Genomic DNA, 19,886 nt, shown 5'->3' with positions numbered 1-19,886 from the left:
CTTTCGCTCCTGCTGAACCCCCACTGGATTTTATCGCCCGACTTTTAAACTGTGGGCTGGATGATAGTATATAAAAACGTGCTGCGGGGGGTGGACGGGATGCAGTCGATTGATTTCAGTGTATTTTTGATGCTGGTCATATATGTAACAGTTTACTGATTCCTGCAATAAAAATATATTTCAAAAAAAAATAAAAAAATCATTGCACATAGTGCTTCTCAGATCCATAATAAAAATGTAGTTGTCCACTGTCTAATATAATTCACACAGGCGGAGAGACACAAGACTGTGCCGTTAAATAAATCAGATTATCAAGAGTATACAAATAGAGAAGCTGGAAGCCCAGTAGAAATGTCCTTTGACACACACATCTCTGCAAACTATGCTCTGCACAGTTTCATAACGAGAGCTAGGAGGCCACTGCCCAATGTAGTCCACACAGCCACATGACAAGACCCAGCCATTAATAGATTATCAAAAAAAGATATAGAAGCTAGAATACACCCATAAATAAAATTTGGTACATGCACCCTTGCGGGAAACTGACTTTAGAACGCTGTCGTAATTACGGGTGCCGTTTCCCCGCAAGCGGAACACTGCTTGCCTTAACCATGCATATGCCTTAATCAGGCTAAGGAAGTCGATGCTCTAGCTGTTTGAGTGTCTGGCCAGGGAGAAGAACTGGAAGGATAGCGGCAGGAAGAAGGACCAGGATGCGCTTGGTAAGTTGGGCAGGGGGTATGTTTTAGGGGTGGGGCTGGTTTTAAGGCTAAAACAGCCACAAGACCATATAAATGGCAGTAAATTACCATACACAAGCACATATTAGGACACTGTGAAACGCCAATAAGATTAGTCTGAATTGTTGGCTTCAGTTCCAAGTGAGGCCATTTTGCATGAAACGTGCTCCTTCAACTTTCCAACATTTGATGAATGGGATGCTGGGTGGGCTGGAAAATGGTGTCACGTGGTGCAAAATGGAATAAGGAAGGCAGGCCCTACCACCAAAATAGGAAGAAAAAAAAATAATAGTTGGTGAAACTGGTCACCACGGAAGACCCTGAAGACTGCATGCCAAGGCGAGGCCAAGACGGTTTGGCCTAATATTCAGAAACAAGCACACCACATTTCACTGAGTACTAAAAATGGGTTGTCTTACAGTACACTGACTGTTCCAAAATGGAAGACGCAGCAGGTTATGAGGATACAGGGTGTCAACAATGCTTTCTAACAACAAGAACCTCTAACACCAAACCACCACTGCCAAAATGTCCACTACCATCCAACACCTAGCCACTTCGGTGCCACAGCCTTGGTGCAACCACCATTTCCTATACAGCTACCACATCCCACTAAAACCTATACTACCACTTTCAAACAACTACTACCACCACACAACAAATACCGAAGCAACCTCAATTGAAACAACAATTCACAGTAGTACCAACAGAAGCCCAATAAAAAAACCATACAGTAATCAGCATTATTACTCCCACTGCAACAAGCACCATCCCAATTGCAACTATAACAGCTCCTCTTAACCCATCACCACCCCTAAATAAAACAACCACTTCCATTACAATCACCAATGTCACTTCACTTTCAATCACTACAATTACACTCACCAACACAACGAGCACTTCTCCAAATTCCATCACCAACCCCACTAAAGAAACTGCCAGCCTACCTACAACCTCCATTTACACAAATACTTCTCTTACCAGATTAATTTTAACAGCTAGCCACTGCGTGGATTGGTGTGTGTAACCACCACAACCACTACCTGTTTTACAACCCCCAAAACTAATGGTCACATACTACCTCCAGTCCACACTATACTAAAGAAACCCACATCAAACTCTACTTTCACACTCAGTACAACAACAACTATCCCAAAACTACACCTACTGTAAAACATACTACAACCTCCACAACATACACACTGTAAACAGCAAACACATACGCTAGTCACCGCCACCACCACAACATGTTACCACCCTCAGTACACCACTTCAAACATGCCACCACATCATCAAATTCAGTCCTCCACTGCAGCAAGCACCATTGCTCCTTCTATAGAACACCCCATACTGCCACAATACCACCCAAACTCACCTGCCGACTCCATCACCAGTATCCCCAAACTGCCAAATGATGATTCGCAGTACCAGTTAAACTGAAACAGCCACTACTTGCACAACTAGCTCCACCTATAATACAATCGCCACTGACACTAGTGACATAACGAGTGACCAACAACTTGACTAGCACAACTACCACCACAACCAATACAATTATCAACAATGCTAGGAATAGCACCCAGACACCCCTAGGGGTGACAGTGCTGCACTTTACAAATGAAGATAGATTGACAGAAATGTAATCACAATGAAAAATCAAACCTGCTAGTACAACTACCACCATTAACAATCCAAATCTCACAGGTCTTTTCCACCTCTCACAACCAATTACCAACTACTATCATCGGCACCGCAGCATCCCATCAAGAGCAATACACAGACCTCGCCACCACCACTGCTATCAACACAAATGCCACCTCCACGTGGCCAGTGATACCTCTTTGGGAAGGACCGAGTGAGAAAATGAATGAGAAGATATAGTGAAATCTCTTCTGAGTATAACACATCGACACCCGGCAGGGGATAGCATTCACACCTTTTCTCATAATACTGTACAGTGACGCGTCTTTTGGGGGGTTACATGACAACACGTCTGAGTAAAATATAATAACATCTCTTCTGAGCATAACACTGCAGCAGTGTCTCTAAGGCAATTCCCTCCAAAGGTAATCCCAAAGTCATATTGCCTGATCATAAATTATTGCTTATCTAACATATTATAGGCATTTAAAGACATTGTATAAAAATAGATGATATATGTATAGGATATATAATGGGTAATTGTGTAATATGGCCGAAATTGCCATTAAGGTTTCTAATAAGGTGCTAAACCATGAAGCCGAAGGCGGAGTGGTTTGCAAATGTCACCAGAACCCCGAGAAGACACTACAGGATCAGACAGCACATTATCCATTATGTATTTCTTTTTATATGACATTTACTTTTTTGGAGGTACTTAGTTTAAAAATATATTTTTCCCTAAACAGAGAAATGTTTATTGATAATATTGAATATCTTAGTTAAAAAAATAAAAAGCTATGAGACGAATAGCACAAACATACTGCCTGCGTAGTTGTGGTGAGGAAGGGACCTTCTATCACACCATATGGGACTGCCCGAAAATTGCAAACTATCGGGCACAAGTGATGCGAACCATGTCTCAATCAGAGGGGGTTTCAATACTGCCAGACCCTAGACATTGCCTTTTGAATATATGGGAACCTAATGACCTCACACGTTCGGGACAACGTTGGATGACACTGGGTATGCCGATGGCAAAGAGGAACATAGCGCAGAGATGGGGTGGGACGGAGTCGCCTACACTAGCAGCTTGGAAACATGATATGGATGCAGCAATGATTTCAGAACGGGCAGAGTTTTGCAATAGGGGATGTCCCAAAAAATTGAGTAAAATTTGGGGGGCATGGAATAAATATAGAGGGGACATTTGTGACCCACCCTCAGATGATGATCGTTTCAGCTCTGATGTCGATTGATGCATTAGAAATAATGAATGTGCTAAAAACCCCTGCCACAACTGTTGGATTCAGACATATTTGTATTTGTGACATAGTCATATTGGTTTCTGCTGCGAGAATACTGTGCTCAATTTGTTTTATATGTTTACTGAACACTGTATCGCACTGTTTTGAAAATGCAAATAAAAATATTAAAATAAATAAATAAATTAAAGAAGCTAAGGGGAGGATTGACAAGTCGAAACTGTTGACACGGGTACATAACCTCCAAAACCAAAACCTGGAAGGGCGGAGAAGGGATCAGAATGGGTCCCACGCCACAGTTATACTTAGAAAGTGAGACCCAGTGGCATAGCTAGACCGGGCGGTCCCTGCGTTTGCTGCCCTGCAGCAGGCATATGTAAGAACGGGGTGCTGGTGAGAACTGCTTTTGCCGCCCCACGACGGGCACAGCCACTGCCCAGTGCAGACCACCTCTTCGTGCCCCCCTTTCTACACCACTGGTGAAACCATGTTTGAAGCGGTCAGGGAAAGGCACAACACAAGCACTTACAAAAGAATAAACAGTCATTGAGAATTGTGACCATATCCTCACAAGCACTAAGCACTAAATCATTCGGGTGCTAGGCATTTCGAAAAATGAAAAGGACTGTCCTAACACACCACCAGGTGTCATGCTTCTTCATTGTCAGTCCCTGCGCTCTAAAAAACGCTTTTGGCAGAGAGCAGACCTACACCTGGAGACAGGGAGTCACTTCTAAAAAATCTCCCTTGATGACAATGGTGGTGATAGGGTATTAGTTCCCCTAATCCCCACACTTTCGTTTTTAATACCAAGTAGCACCCAGCGAATAAATATGTTTGGGTTCTTACATTGGATTTAAAAATCATGCCCCTCCCCCCACTTAGGTTTTTAGAAGTGCCACCCTGTCTCCAGTTATACCGCTGAAAATATTAAATAAAGATGTTAAAAAAATAGCATTATTTTAAAAAACTCTGTCTGTAGAAGGGAGAAATTGTTGAAGCTGTTCTCTTCAATGTGAACGGGCATTGACTCGAATAGGAAAATGTAGGTTTTGTATACCTTCCAAGAATAGGTTGTTAATAAAAATGGACAATGTTGAGGGCCAGTGGAATTATGTAGTACTGTCTAAGCAACATTTATCGCTTAATTATGGATTTACTACAGTTACATACCACAAAAAAGAGAATGACCGGTCAAAGATGTGTCGCTGCACTAATGGCTGTGAGAGTAGGCTAAAGTGAATCCTACTGGAGTATCAATTGGCTGAGATATTCCCATCAGACCACCCATTTGGCAGAATTTCATCATATGGGATATTTGGAAGAACATCCAACCAACCGCCCAAACCATCGGCTGATGGTGCGGATATGGATGCAGAACGTACACTCTAGCCAAACTGTTACTCGTAGGGTGGTGCTCAGGGTGTGTGGTGCAGTGCTATAGCGATGAAATTCTGCCAAATGGGTGGTCTGATGGGAATATCTCAGCCAATTGATACTCCAGTAGGATTCACTTTAGCCTACTCTCACAGCCATTAGTGCAGCGACACATCTTTGACAGGTCATTCTCTTTTTTGTGGTATGTAATGTTCGCTGGGGAAGCGAGATGACAGGTCGTTAAATATATTCCCTTGACCCCCTCCAAATTTAGTCTTTTTTACTACAGTTACCACATAATTTGCAGATTGCAACAAAAATGTTATTTGTAGCTCAGACGGATCAAAATAAAACAGAAGAGAACAAGTGACAAGATGCTGCATAACTTGCCCTATCTTGCCGCATATTTTACATAATCCTTGTGCATATTTTGGCCCTCAATTGTCACAGAATCCTAGTGGCTCTGGCAATCCTACAACTCTGTAGGGTGGATTAGGAGCCGCTGTCATGAAGACGAAACTCATATTTCACGCAGTCCCAAGAAACATTTCCTATAATTCATGGCTCCCTTCAAAATATGGGTTTTAAATCAGTATCTTTTGTGCAAGAAAGCACCCCACCACGTAATTACCTACATATATGCAGGTGCTTACAGCTTAATATGCTGTTTTTTTCCCTTCGGCAAGGGCGGGAAGAGACCTCAACTCAGGACAGGTGAAGTGTCAAGTGCATCATAATCTCTCTCTCCTCCTTTAACAATGGTAATATAAATCATATCACACTGTGCACCTCTCCATATACGATTTATACCACATTGTTGTTTCATGTGTAATCGTTATAAACAAAGGTATGTAACTAAAACCAGAACACAAATCGCGGCCGGGTCAGGGGTTTGTAGGCCCTACACTGTACTATTTTTTCAAGTGTACAATAAAGGTCTTTAAAAAAATTTTTTTTAAAAACAGAACACAAGAGGTTACATTTGTGAATGAAATTTTCTTTTTACAAAACCACAATAAATAGGCCTTGGAGGTATGGTTCTTCAGTAAAGCGATTCTAGAAGGGAATCGGCAAGACGTAAAGCAGTACTTTCTCAATCCAGTTACGCTCAACTGTGGTAAAAACATTTGAGTCTTACATTTGCCCTGCAGTTATGTTACATATATATGCATATATATAGGGGTTGCGTTAATTTCACACAATTTATATTGGTGTTATTACGCAACATTTCGGGGAAATGATGTGAAGGTAAACAATTACACACAGCAGCTACTCACATCCGCAATATTTCCAAGAAATGGCCAAAAATCGTTGCTGTGAATAATTCACAATTACACAATATGATGGTAATAGTGTAATGTCAAGAATTTCGAACAACATTCGTAATGCAAAATTCTGTGATTCTACAGCAGCGTTGTGAAAATTTCTCCTATATAATATATATATATATATATTTTTTTTTTACCTCAACCATCGGAAAAGGTGACCTTTTTAGATGTACAGGTTCATATTTTAAACAATAATATCACTGTCTATGCACCGCAAGCCAACAGCAGGCAACACAGTATTGCATGCAACAAGTTCACATCTTGCGCACCTTATACAAAATATACTGTATGGAGAAATGTTAAGGATAAGACGGATTTGCAGTGATGAGGCAGACTAACCCGTGAAACAACAGGAAAGTAAAGAGCGTTTTTTAGCAAAAGGCTATAAAACTGCGACTATAGATCCTGCGATAGCAAAGTCTAGGCAGCGAGCTAGGGCTGACCTCCTTCAATGTAATGCAAAACAAAAAGACATAGACAAGAAAGATCTTAGTGATCGAGCTGATGAACCGACTAGACTGATTTTATCTTATACTAGGCAAGAGAAACAGCTTAGAGGTATAATCAGGCGTAACTGGCCAATCGTATTAGATGACCAAGTGATAGGACACCTCTTTCCTAAAACACCAGCCATCACATATAGGAAGACTGCATCATTGGTTATGCCTTGGTTAAAAAGTAGCCCGGAGGATATACAAACAGGGATCTGGCTAACGGCAAGGAAAGGCTTTTATAAGTTTTCAAGCTGCAAAGCCTGTATTATTGGCATTAATAAAACCTCTTATCAGACCGCATTCAGTAATAAAATGCAGGTGAAATATAAATATTTAACATGTAAAACAGACAACGTGGTTTATCTATTAGAATGCAGCTGTGGCCTCCAGTATGTAGGCAGTACCAAACTAGCAGCACATAAGAGGATCTTACAGCATACGCGGGCCATTGTATACAATGATCCCAGTTATCCAGTGGCAAGGTATTTTAAAGAATTCCATAACAGTAATCTTTAGTATCTGAAATATTGTATAATCGATGCAGTACCATCCCAGAAAAGAGGAGGAAACAGAGAGGCAAAACACAGACGGTTGGAAACGAGATATATATTGGAGTTGGACACAAAGCACCCAGGAGGCCTGAATACTAGTGAAGATCTGCACACATACTTGTGATAATTTGTTATACGTTATCAGGCACTCTAGGCACTATGGCAGCAGTGTGATTATATATATATATATATATTTCCTTTTACATATATGGACGTGTGTTTACTATTATAGGACATCAGTATATCGCAAGTTAATTAAGGTTTTAAGACTCCTGGTTTTACGTGGCAATTTTATAACAACTCTTAGATGAATTGTATTTATCTAGAATAATGCACTTTAACTCATTGGTAAACTTATTCAGTAGCAATTTTTCAATAACTCTGTGATGAATTTATTTATGGATTTTAAATGATGCAATTTAATTATTCAGATACCTCATCTTGTTTTACACCTCAAGTACTTTATTAACTGCTGCAGATAAACCAATAATACATGAAGTTAAAATAGGTATCAGCGGCAACAGTAGGCATTTAGCACTTTTTCTTATTATTATGCACTGTTGTAAAATGCTAGCTGGGAAGTATTTATGGGCACTTAGTCACTTTATTTAGTAATTGTTATTTGCGCATAAAGATGAATGCATAATGAAATGAATAGACAGGAAAAGGTGTGTATAAAAAAATGGTATTTATACAAGTACATTACCCTGTCTAGGCCAAAAGTGCAATATGTATTTAAGATTGTATAATGTGTAGAATAGGAACGTTCTGAGCACTGATCACTTTAAGCAAATGCTGAAAAATTGTTGAAGTAATCAAAGAAGGATTTGATTCAGGAGCGTGTAGATTTGATATATGGGCACACATAGTTTAATAAAACCATAGTGTAAGGTGAAAGAAATCAACAGAAAAAGAAAACGGCATTTGAGCCATGCAATATTTATTGTGATCAATAGGGCATTAGCCAGTACAAAATGTGGAGTTATAGTACGTGATCATATAAATATAATGTATTTTATTAGAAATGGTATTTATACTTTTATAATGGTACATTTTATTTATTTATTTATTTATTTATAAGATTCATAAAGCGCGCAAATACCCGTGGGTGTCTCGGCCCTGAAGGACTGTGGACTTGTGCCATATAGCAGGGAGCTACTGGTTGATTAACCAGGTTTTTGTCTTTCTTCTAAAGACCAATAGAGACTGGCTGGATCTAATCTCAGCTGGGAGGGTGTTCCAGAGTTTTGCCGTTGCCACGGTAAAACGCCTATCACCCCAGGAAACAGTTCTTGTGCGGGCTGGGGGACCATGAGGAGTTTTGCCGTAGAGGACCGGAGGTCTCTAGAGGGAGCATATGCTTCTAAGGCATTGTTGAGGAAGAGAGGTCCAGATTTGCGAGATGCCTTATAAGCAATGCACAGAGCCTTAAACTTTATGCGGTTTCTCTACAGAGAGGTAGTCTGTTGTCATTATCCATTAATGGTTTGTTGGGCACTGTCACTTTAAAAGAGCCGATCAGGTGAGTCAGTGTTGTCATGTGATCAAGGCCGGACACGGTTGAAACGCGTTATGGCAGACGGAGTTAAATAAAAGAATATACTTGCACAGAATTGCGGTCCACACTTGTTTTTCTCCATGAAGGAGTTGAATTTGGCGAGATTCTTGTGTGTGTGTGTGTGTGTGTGTATATATGTATATATATATATATATATATATATATATATATATATATATATATATATTCTCGCTACAAGATTCCTGCGGTATTCCCCGCAAAGAAGACAAGCACTCAGGGTGGCGAGCTCAGAAGTCTATTTGATGAGCTCACGGTGTCCAGACGCGTTTCGGCATTCGCCTTCGTCGGTGGTAACATGGCGGTGCCGAAACGGCCGTTTTTTATGTTTACTCGTCATAGACATTGTTAACGGACCATCGCGTTAATCAAAATCGCCATCTTGTAACATGCATTTGGTTAGTTTACATTCACCATGAAATCATGAAACAATCCTGTTTCATGATTTCATGGTGAATGTAAACTAACCAAATGCATGTTACAAGATGGCGATTATGATTAACGCGATGGTCCGTTAACAATGTCTATGACGAGTAAACATAAAAAACGGCCGTTTCGGCACCGCCATGTTACCACCGACGTAGGCGAATGCCGAAACGCGTCTGGACACCGTGAGCTCATCAAATAAACTTCTGAGCTCGCCACCCTGAGTGCTTGTCTTCTTTGCGGGGAATACCGCGGGAATCTTGTAGCGAGAATATTGCGGAGGGCACAATCCGCTGGGGAGCACCCGCCCGAGAGTGCAAGGATTCGGTGCAATTCTGGAGCAGCAATATATATATATATATATATATTACCTCCAAAGCGGTTCCTTCGCGGAAGTTTGTGCAGCGCTCTCGCATGTGCGGTATCCTGCGGCAGAACCAAGCCGCTATTTATCGCCACAACTTCTCCCAACAGGGAAAAACAACGGGTCGCACTGCCAACTTGGATTTAAACAGCAATCCTTTTTATTTCTTTCATTTCAAAGGGCAACAGGCGCAGAGATCTACGCGTTTCGGTGTCACTCCACCTAGCTCACGATCACCGGGTTTGCCCCACCCACAAACATTTAAACACATTTTTTTCATTTTTTTCAAAAACAAGGGTATTTCCTGTCACATGGTGTGCTAAGGATTCTGGTCCTTGTAGTTTTTCCGATAGTTTGACAAAAAATTAAAGATAAATGAAAGTGCAACCCTTTCAACAAATAGATTAAATGATTCAAAATTTGGTGCATTGATTCATGCGCCTTCCAATAGGCTTGTGTATCAACCTTTGTACTGCCTTCCAATAGGCTGGCTCATACTGATAATATTCACTGGTCATTGTACATATAGTTCTGATTCAATTGTCTGGTCACAGGTGCACATATAATTCCTCCGATTGGTTCAACCCATTAGGGTGCAGGGTCCTCAGGTTAATGATGAATTTAGATTCAGCTTATAGGTAGACTCAGATTTTACTCATACAAAATTAGTGAAATTCAGCAGTTCCAGTTAGCTGAGCTAACTAGAACTTACAAACTCACAATGCACTGCTAATGACCTCACATATTACATCACTCATGCCATGCTCAGTGACATCATTGAGTCAATGTAAAGTCCAAGGAATTTGCAAAGGCTGGGAGGAGGGACGAGAAGTCTGCATGTGCATCCTGGTGAGATAGTCCTGGAGGTGGAGATGAAGTCTGCCACCGTGGTCGTGGTTGGGTTCAGTTTGATATAGAAGGTTGACTTTCAAGTTTGGAGAAACTTCCAAGGAGGTTATTGTCATACAAGGACAACAGGTGAATTTTAGACTAAGAGAATAGAATTTTTTGATTCTGTGTTGCTATTCCATACATCTTCATTTCTGTGAAGCAATCATATGGGCTCTCAGAAGGCATTGTGTGTTAATGATATTAATGCTTTTGTTTGGATGTATGTCGTTACTACGCATGCTTTTACAATGCATGCTTTTACCACGCAACTTTTACAACGCAAGTCGTTACAACGACTTGCGTTGGGGGGCGCTGGATAGTGAATAGTTCAATTTACTATTCCAACTCCAGTCCCCGTGGATAGTAGGTTTTGGATAGTAAATTAAACCATTTCCTATCCTACAGTGCCCCCTAGCGCAAATCGTTGTAACGACTTGCGTTGTAAAAGTTGCATGGTAAAGGTAGTGCGTGGTAAAAGTTGCGTTGTAAACGCTGTTCCCCCTTTTGTTTCACTTATAGGGCGCTACTACTACTTTAGATTGAGGAAAAAGGTTGATGACTTACATTTTGGAAGAAAATACTTTCAAAAAGCTGTGATTTCTAACTGTGAGTGATATTTTCGCACAAAAGGAACCATTTGGATTCAATGCAAGAGTTTGGTGGTAGGGTCTACTTTTAGGGTAAGAATACAATTATCAATTGAATGAATGCTATTATACAATTTGTATCCAATGGATATGTTTAATATGTGGCATACACACTGATTTTAAAACTAATCGTGATTAATATTTTTTTATAGTTTAGTGGATCTTCTATGTTTTTGCTTGTGCATACTTATGCTATGCTAGGCTACTTGAACTTGTATAGCTGTTTTTTCAGGCACCGTTATGACACCAAGCGCTTATTCCGTCTGGACTCTGGAGCCACTTTCATGTTGAAATGGAGGAATCATGGTTTGTTACTTGTTTGTGTTGGTTGTGTGTGGTTAGTAGGGTGTTTAGTTTTAAAGAGGTTTGTGTAATTCAGTGTTGAAGTAAACTAGTTTGCTCTAGGGAGATCGATGTGTTATTTCATATGCATAGGACAGTGTGTCACAGGGCTCGCAATTGGGGGGGAGGGGGTCGATTGTCATTACTCTGCTAGAGCATGGCACTTTTGAGCAGTACAGTCAGGTTCTTATCCTATAACATGCCAGGTATATGGTGCACACTCCCCATAAATTGTGCTGGGTTATGACTCCCGCCTTCTATGGACCTTGGAAAGCAGCTTGGGCTCACAGACTCGTCAACGCATGCAACGAAGACTCCATAACTGGTCCATGTGGGTGACACCTTCCTGAGCCCTCCTATGCCAGAGCCATCTGGGCACTGCCCTGCTAAAGAGATGCCTGCTTATGAGATACCTGTTGGATATGCCTGCTTATGGGATATTTGAGGGATATGCCTAATTATGGAATACCTGTTGGATATGCCTACTTACAGGATACCTACGGGAGTATGCCTATTTATGGGACACCTAGGGGATATGTCCACTTATGGGATACCTGAGGGATATGCCTACTTGTGGGATACCTGAGGGATATGCCTACTTATGGGATATCTGAGGGATTATGCCTATTAAGGTTTATGCCTATGTATGTGATACATGAGCGATATTTCTACTTAAGGGATACCTGAGGGATAGGTACACCTATGGAATACTGGAGGGCTATGCCACTTATGGGATACCTGAGGGGTATGCCTACTTGTGGGATATCTGAGGGATATGCCCACTTATGAGATACCTGAGAGATATTTCTACTTATAGGATACCTGAGGGATATGGCTACTTATGGTATACCTGAGGGTTTATGTCTATTTATGGGATACATGAGCGATATTTCTACTTATGGGATACCTGAGGGACATGACTATTTATGGTATCCCTGAGGGATATGCCTACTTGTGGGATATCTGAGGGATATGCCCACTTATGGGATACCTGAGGGATATACCTACTTATGGGATACCTGAGGGGTATGCCTACTTGTGGGATATCTGAGGAATATGCCCGCTTATGAGATACCTGAGGGATATTTCTACGTATAAGATACCTGAAGGATATGGCTACTTATGATATACCTGAGGGTTTATGCCTATTTATGGGATACATGAGCGATATGTCTACTTATGGGATACCTGAGGGACATGTATATTTATGGGATACCTGAGGGATATGCCTACTTGTGGGATATCTGAGGGATATGACCACTTATGGGATACCTGAGGCATATACCTACTTATGGGATACCTGAGAGATTATGCCTTTTTATGGGCTACATGAGGGATATTTATACTTATAGGATACCTGAGGATATGTGCACTTATGTGATACCTGAGGGATATGCCTATTTATAGGATACATGAGGGATATTTCTACTTATAGGATACCTGAGGTATATGTCCACTTATGAGATACCTGAGGGATATGCCTACTTTTGGGATACTTGAGGGCCAAGGCCTCTCTGAGCACATGTCAGATAGTGGGGTACTGGAGCGAAGCCGATCCGATGGCTCTGAACTTATACCTGTTGGGAGATCTGGCCACCGCGAGAAGATGCTTAGAAGCCGACCCTGTAGCACTCGACTCAGATCATCTATGAAGAGAGCTGTCCTCCTCAATCCAGTGCCTTGTGGCATTCTATGCATGGGCAAGCGCTACAGATCCTCTAAGAAGGGGCTAGTAAGATACAATGTCTCATCTGAGGTTCTACTCACCTGCTCTCTGGACCCACTAGCTCCACCAATAGGAGTGGGAGCCTTAGGGTACTATACCAGAAAACTGGGCATTTTCAGTGCACCGGCTATGGGGTTCCGAATCTTGATTTGGCACTTTTTCAAAGAAAAGATTGGGGCTTCCACTGAAAACAATGTCCACAGGAAGACTGCCCCGCCTGTGGCAGATCCGTGAGTAGGTCTCAGTTAAGGAACTGTCCCCATGCAAAGGTCAGCACCTTTGCAGGTGCAAGCAGGCGCTGGCACTAAACGAACTGTCCACTAACACAAGATTGGGGCACCCCAGTGAAGGAACAGCCAGCAGAAAGACTTCAGCACCTTGGACAGATCCGCCACTGCAGGAGCTGTCACGAACAGAGGTCAGCACCATGGACGCACACTGAAGCGCGGCCACGAAGGAACGGTCCAAAGACACGTCAGCAGCCAGGGCGCCTTGTTCAAGCCACTGACAGGAAGCGAACAGCTCAGAGGCAGTGGTCAGCACCGTAGGCACAACTGTGAAGTGCTGCCAATAAAGGACCTGTCCGCAGTCAGAGGTCAGCCAGCACCTTGGGACCCACAGCGAAGCCCTACTCCTGGGGGAACTTCCCACAGACAGAAGCCAGCATTTTAGATGGTACAGCGAAGCACTGTCACTGCAAGTACTGTCCACGGACACAACAGTGGGGCTCTGCCACTGCAGTAAATGCCCACAAATGTCAGCACTTTGGACAGCTCTAAGAGGCGCGGCCACTGAAGGCAATGTCCACACAGGTCAGCACCTTGGACAGAAGGATCAGGGAGGGAAGTCCACAGGCAATCCTGTCCACCCCGCGTACAACTACAGTGCTGCCGCTGAAAGAATTGCCCACAGAAAGGTCTCAGCACCTTGGACAGGGCCTCTGGCATCAACACATTTCAGCACCTCTGACAGAGACAGGGGATGTTCGCGCTAAAGGAACTACTGGCTACTGCCCTATTACGTAGTGCACGGTTAAACGTTCCTCCCCTTTGTAGTCTCGTCCAGGAGGCCTTTGCCTCAAACTATTTGAGGTAATTTATTTTGAGTGGTCCGCCTTTTTATTGTGAGCACTTTAATAATTTTGAGATGATCCCTGGCTGGATAACCATTTGGGTTTCATGACGCTGGATTGCCTTTCACTCCAGGCTACTGCCTCCTGCGGGCCTTTGGTCTGGCCGTCCTCCTGTGGGAAACCACCCGGGAGTCTCGGACAGGTCTGCGGCTTGTGAGGAGCTCGGAAAGGCTCACATTTGAGCTGCGAGCTCTGGCTCGCGCGTACGGACCAATGAAAGCCTCTCCTGGCAGCAAGAGAGCGACTCCTCTTCTGAGAGCATCACGCTGACACCTCTTCTGAGGGCGCCGCCGTGACACCTCTTCTGATGGTATACCAGTGACACCCCTTCTCTATGTAACAATGCCATCTCTTCGCCAAGGTGGGTGCCACAGGATGGCAGGGCTGTCCCGCAGAATGATGGCAGATACCCCCCGCCCGCCGCCTGCTTCTATAATGGACGCTTCCTGAATGCATGAAAGGAATGCAGTGAACTCGCTCCCCTCCCAGCCCGGGCCCCTCGCATCTCCAGCCATGCCAAGAAGCATGAGTGTATTGACGGCCTGATGCTCCCCTCCCCCTGCACAGTGGTACCCTCCACTCGAAGGTGCTGAGGAGGCAGAGATGAAATGGAGACTGTGGGTGCCTTCGCAAGCGGCGGTGGGGGAGGGAAGGGGAGGTGACAGACGAGGGGGCGGGGAGGAGGGGCAGAGGTGAAGGGAGAGGAGAAGGGAAACCGGGGAATGAGAATGGAAAGGAAGGGGGAGGTGGGAGGGGGACGAACAATACCCGGGAAGGCGGAACTTCCAGAGGTGGAAAGCACCGGGATGTCCAGAATACCCGGATGTGCTCAATAATACCCGACTTGCAGAAATACACAGATATGCAGAGCACACGGATGTGCAAAATGTCTAGATGTGCACAATGCACGACGTGCAAAATATGCAGATGTGCAGAACACCCCGGGTGTAAAATACCAAGATGTGTGTGCTGACCAGAGGTGCCGGATGTTTATAGAGCAGAATGCGCGGAATACCAGGAATGCGGAATGTACGTGAGCAGCATGTCCATCCACGCACAATGGCCAGATGTGAGGGCTATTCAGACCAACAATGTGCGGGGAAAGTGCGGATCACTCAAAGTGGAAAAGATATGAAGTGCGGAAGGCCCAGCTGTGAAGAATAACCAGATGTGCAGAATACAGAATGCGCAGAACACCCACGTGCGCAGACTGCACAATGGTGGAAATACTGAGGGGGCAGGATACCCAGATGTGCCAGATAGCCAGGTGTGCAGAATAACGGAATATGCACTTTATACGTGTGCATAATATTCAAGGGAGCGGAATACCCCTGACTGCCAAATATCACTTTTGCGCAGAATATCTGATGGTTAAGATACCAAAGCCTGAAGAATAACCGATGTGTACAGTGCCACATGTGCACAATAGCCAGGTGTGCACAGTGCACAGATGCGCAGAATACTTGCTTTGTACCATACCTAAATATGCAGAACACACGTGTATAACAGATATGTGTTTAATTAAATGACGTACAGGATACTCACGTGCGCAGAATACGTGCTGGATTAAATGTGTGCACAATGCCCCTCAATACATAATACCTCATGTGCAATGCATAGACGTGCAGGTTTTCTGACGTGCACAGTACTCTTATGCTCAAAGTACTCAGATGTGCAAAATGCTGAGATGTTCATACAACACTGAAGTGCCGAATACACTTGCGTGCAATGCTCACGTGTGCAGAAGAGCAGGCTACTGGACGTGCACACATGTCCGCTGGACACAATACCCTGATGTATCAGATGTGCAGAATGCACGTGCACAACACACTTGTAGAGGCTCAGGGGTGCTTAGTGTGTGATGTATATATATGATGTGTAGAATACTCGGGTGTGCAGAATTCTAATCCATGCAGAATGCACACGTGCGCAGAAAACAAAGATTGCCGGGCAACTGCAAAGCCCAGATGTGCAGAATACTCATGTGTGTCCCATTTACAGATGTGTAGAGTAACTGAAGGGTGCAACACACAGAACTCCAGAACACACAATGGGCAAAATACCCAGATGTGACACACACCTGGATGACCAGAATATTCAGGGATCCCGAATACCCCAGGAACACCTACCACAGGGGATGACGAGTACCCTGATGACTGGGGCCCCAACAGCACCAAGCGCCCTTTGACGATCTGCGAGGTGACCCAAGGACTTACATGTCCCAATGATATGTATGGTACCCTGATTTGGCATAGCGCCCCCAAAGTTGTGCAGTGTCCCCTGTAAATGCTTGATGCCCAGACGCGAGGCAGGGTACCTCAAAAGTTTCACGATTTACACAGCACGCTCTGATGTGCAAGGCTTCCTGATATGCAAGCAAATCGGGCACGTGTAGGCCCACTGGTGATGCATAAGGTACTCCAATGAAATAAGCTCCCTTTGATGAGGTGTGTGGCCCCTGGTGATGCTTAGAACGCATTTGGGATGGTAAGAGCCCTTTGTGTCACAGAAGGCCCCCTGATGGTGCACAAGGTACCTCAAGGACGCGCTGGGCTATCTGAGGTGGTATAGGGCCTACTGATGATGTATAGAGCCACTTGATGATGCATAGGCCTCCTGGAGATGCTTAGGGCTCTCTGATGATGAACAGGCCCCCTCTGATGATGTGTAGAGGCCTTCAATGATGCACAGATCCTGAGGGCTAGTGCACGCTGATGATGCACCAGAACCCGTGATGGTAGCCAGCGTACTCCAATGATGTGCTGGGCTATCTGAGGTGGTATAGGGCCTACTGAAGATGTATAGAGCCACTTGATGATGCATAGGCCTCCTGGAGATGCATAGGGCTCTTTGGTGATAAATACGGCCCTCTGATGATGAACAGGCCCCCTCTGATGATGTGTAGAGGCCTTTAACTATGCACAGATCCCCTGATGTCTAGGGCACACTGATGATGCAAACAGCCTCCTTTTGAGGCCTAGGGCCCGCCGATGAAGCACAAGCACCCCTGATGGTACCCAGCATACCCCAATGATGTGGTCAGTCCTGTGATGACTTGTAGCACTTCCTGATAATGACTGGCTCTTTAATAATACACTGCCCCCTAATGATCACACAGGCCCCAATGAAGCAATCAAGCAATAGATGAGACGCACAACCCCCAGATCCCGCCCGAAGCCCCCAGAGTTGCAAACACCATACCTTCTAGGCAGCAGGTCCTCCATAGGCCTGAGTGGGTCATCACCTCCTCGTTTTTCTTGCTGGTCTCGTTCTCGCTCACTGACTTGGACTTGCAAACGCCCCGGGAGTAGAGCCAGTAGTCGGTGCCCACCGCGATGGTCATCAAGCTGAAGGCTGCGAATGCACCAACCGTGGTCAAGAGCATCTGAACACCTCTGTCAAAGACCCCCATGGTCCCTCATTCTACAGCGCCCTGGCCGCCCTCCTCGGATACCGATCAGGGCAGCGTGGGTACTAAAGGATCGTGCAGTGCTGGTATGGGTCCTTGCACGACAGGCACAATATTGTGCCCACTGCCTACAAGGCAAGTGCCCAACAGTGCTGGCAGCAGATTTTGAGGATAAAGGGATTGCACGAACAAAAAACAATTGATCAATTAATCACCCCACGAATGGGAAAAAATCCAAGATCTGCTGCAGGGTTTTCGGGCAGCATCCACAGTGGATAATTGGAAGGCAAGTGGTTTCTCCGTTAAAGTCCAAGCTAAAGAGTTGGGTTTGGGTTGCTTGTCAAAGATATTTGGAAGATGATGGGGTGTTCTACTCCTATTCAGAGGATGGAGTGGATCAAGCACTGCAAGGTTGTTTGCTACAGATTCCAGGGTTGGTAGTTGAAGAGTTGATCAGTATGGCTTCTAGGCGCAATATTGGGAAGTCAAAGGATTGCTCAATACAGCTTGTATAGGCTGAAGGTGAAGGGTTGCTCGGTACAACTTCCAAGGATGATAATCGCAAAATATGGGGTCGTTGGGTATGGATTTCGGGGTAAAGAGGGGTGATAATCGGAAGATGAAGGCTTGTTTGGTATGGCTTCCAGGGACGATAAGCTGAAGGCAAAACGTTGCTTGGGACGACTTCTAGGGTCGATAATCGAATCGCGAAGGCTTGCTGATAGGGCTGGCAGGGACGATAATCGGAAGGCAAAGGGTTGATTCTTACTACGGTTTCCAGGGTTGATAATTGGAAGGCTGACGATGATCAACAGTCAGAGGCTTAGAATTACCAGGCGAAGGCTTGCTTGATACAGCTTCCAGGAACGATGACTGATGGGGAAGGATTGCTTGATACAGCTTCGAAGGGCGACAATCGGGACGCTAAGGATGGCTCAGTGGACCTTCAAGTGACAAGAATCAGAAGGAAAAAGCTTGGTCGTTACGTGTAGCAGAGATGGGAGCAGGAAAGCAAAGGCTAAGCTTGTTGCAACCACCAGAGACGGTAGTAGGAAGGCTGAGGTTTGGGTGGCCAGTACGAGTTCCAGGGATAAAAATCGGAAGGCGACGGCTGGCTCGATACGTCTCCCAGGGACCTTATGGCAGGGACGTCTCCTGGCTTGGCCGAGGCGATGGCTTGCTCAATACAGCTTCCAGGGATGGATTCATAGGAGGTCCGCTCCTTGGACGCCGTGTCAAATGGAGGTTTGCTCGTTTGGCTGCGCCTTCCGGAGACCTTCTCGTGTTAAGATTGCTCGTACCGATGCGATGGGTGGCGAGCGGCAGCGTCCAGGGACGGGAATTGGAAGGCGATGCGACGACGAGGAAGCTCGACCTCAACCGGAAGAGCCCCCCCTCGCCGACGAGGAGGAATATATCGATGTCTCTGAATGTGCCTTCTGTGTGTCCAATAACAAGACCGGGGAGGGAGGGACGGTCCCGGGCGCCCCCGCCACCGCAGCCCTGCGGGAGAAGCGTCCGTCCGCTGCGTCTCGTCCTCCTCCGCTAGCGCCGGCGAGCCTGGGGGCCCGTCGGGGGGCGCAGGGCCGCGGCGGGGGCAGCTGGCGCCGGGCGCGGTGCGGCGCGGCGGGGTTGCCGCATCCTCAGCAGAGTGCGGCGGCGGGACGGAGGGGCGCGCAGCCGGGGGGCGCCCGCCGAGCCCGGGCCACTGCCTGCGCCATCAACCGCGGCCGAGCTCCGAGCTGTGGGGGCCCTTCCGAGGGTGGGGGTCCGCGATCCTGCAGGCGGCGGGCCCGATGGCTGCTCCGTTGTCTCGGTCTCGAGGTGCAGGAGCCCCCCTCGCTCTCTCCGCGCCGAGGGTGGGGGCAAGGGGCGGTGCGGCAGGATGGGTGGCGCAAGGCGCGTCCAGCTGAGAGGAAGGGGTGGCAGTGGCGCGTTAGGGCGCCTGCATCCTGCGGCGGAGGATGCTGAGGGCTGTGG

General features: G+C 45.4%; 1 protein-coding gene across 1 annotated transcript in view; it reads right to left on the bottom strand.

Annotated features, from left to right (window-relative positions):
* Positions 1–18,701, bottom strand: part of CACNG2 (calcium voltage-gated channel auxiliary subunit gamma 2) — a 370,168-nt gene extending 351,467 nt beyond the window's left edge. Inside the window, exon 1 of the mRNA XM_086963226.1 lies at positions 17,699–18,701. Coding sequence (XP_086819352.1) covers positions 17,699–17,909 — 211 coding nt within the window. The 5' untranslated portion in view covers positions 17,910–18,701. The remainder of the gene's footprint in view (positions 1–17,698) is intronic.
* Positions 18,702–19,886: the final 1,185 nt, after the last annotated feature.

This window comes from Lissotriton vulgaris, chromosome 1_1 (genome assembly GCF_964263255.1).
Source record: "Lissotriton vulgaris chromosome 1_1, aLisVul1.2, whole genome shotgun sequence".
Classification (NCBI taxonomy): Eukaryota; Metazoa; Chordata; class Amphibia; order Caudata; family Salamandridae; genus Lissotriton; species Lissotriton vulgaris.
This window is presented reverse-complemented; position numbering and strand designations above follow the sequence as displayed.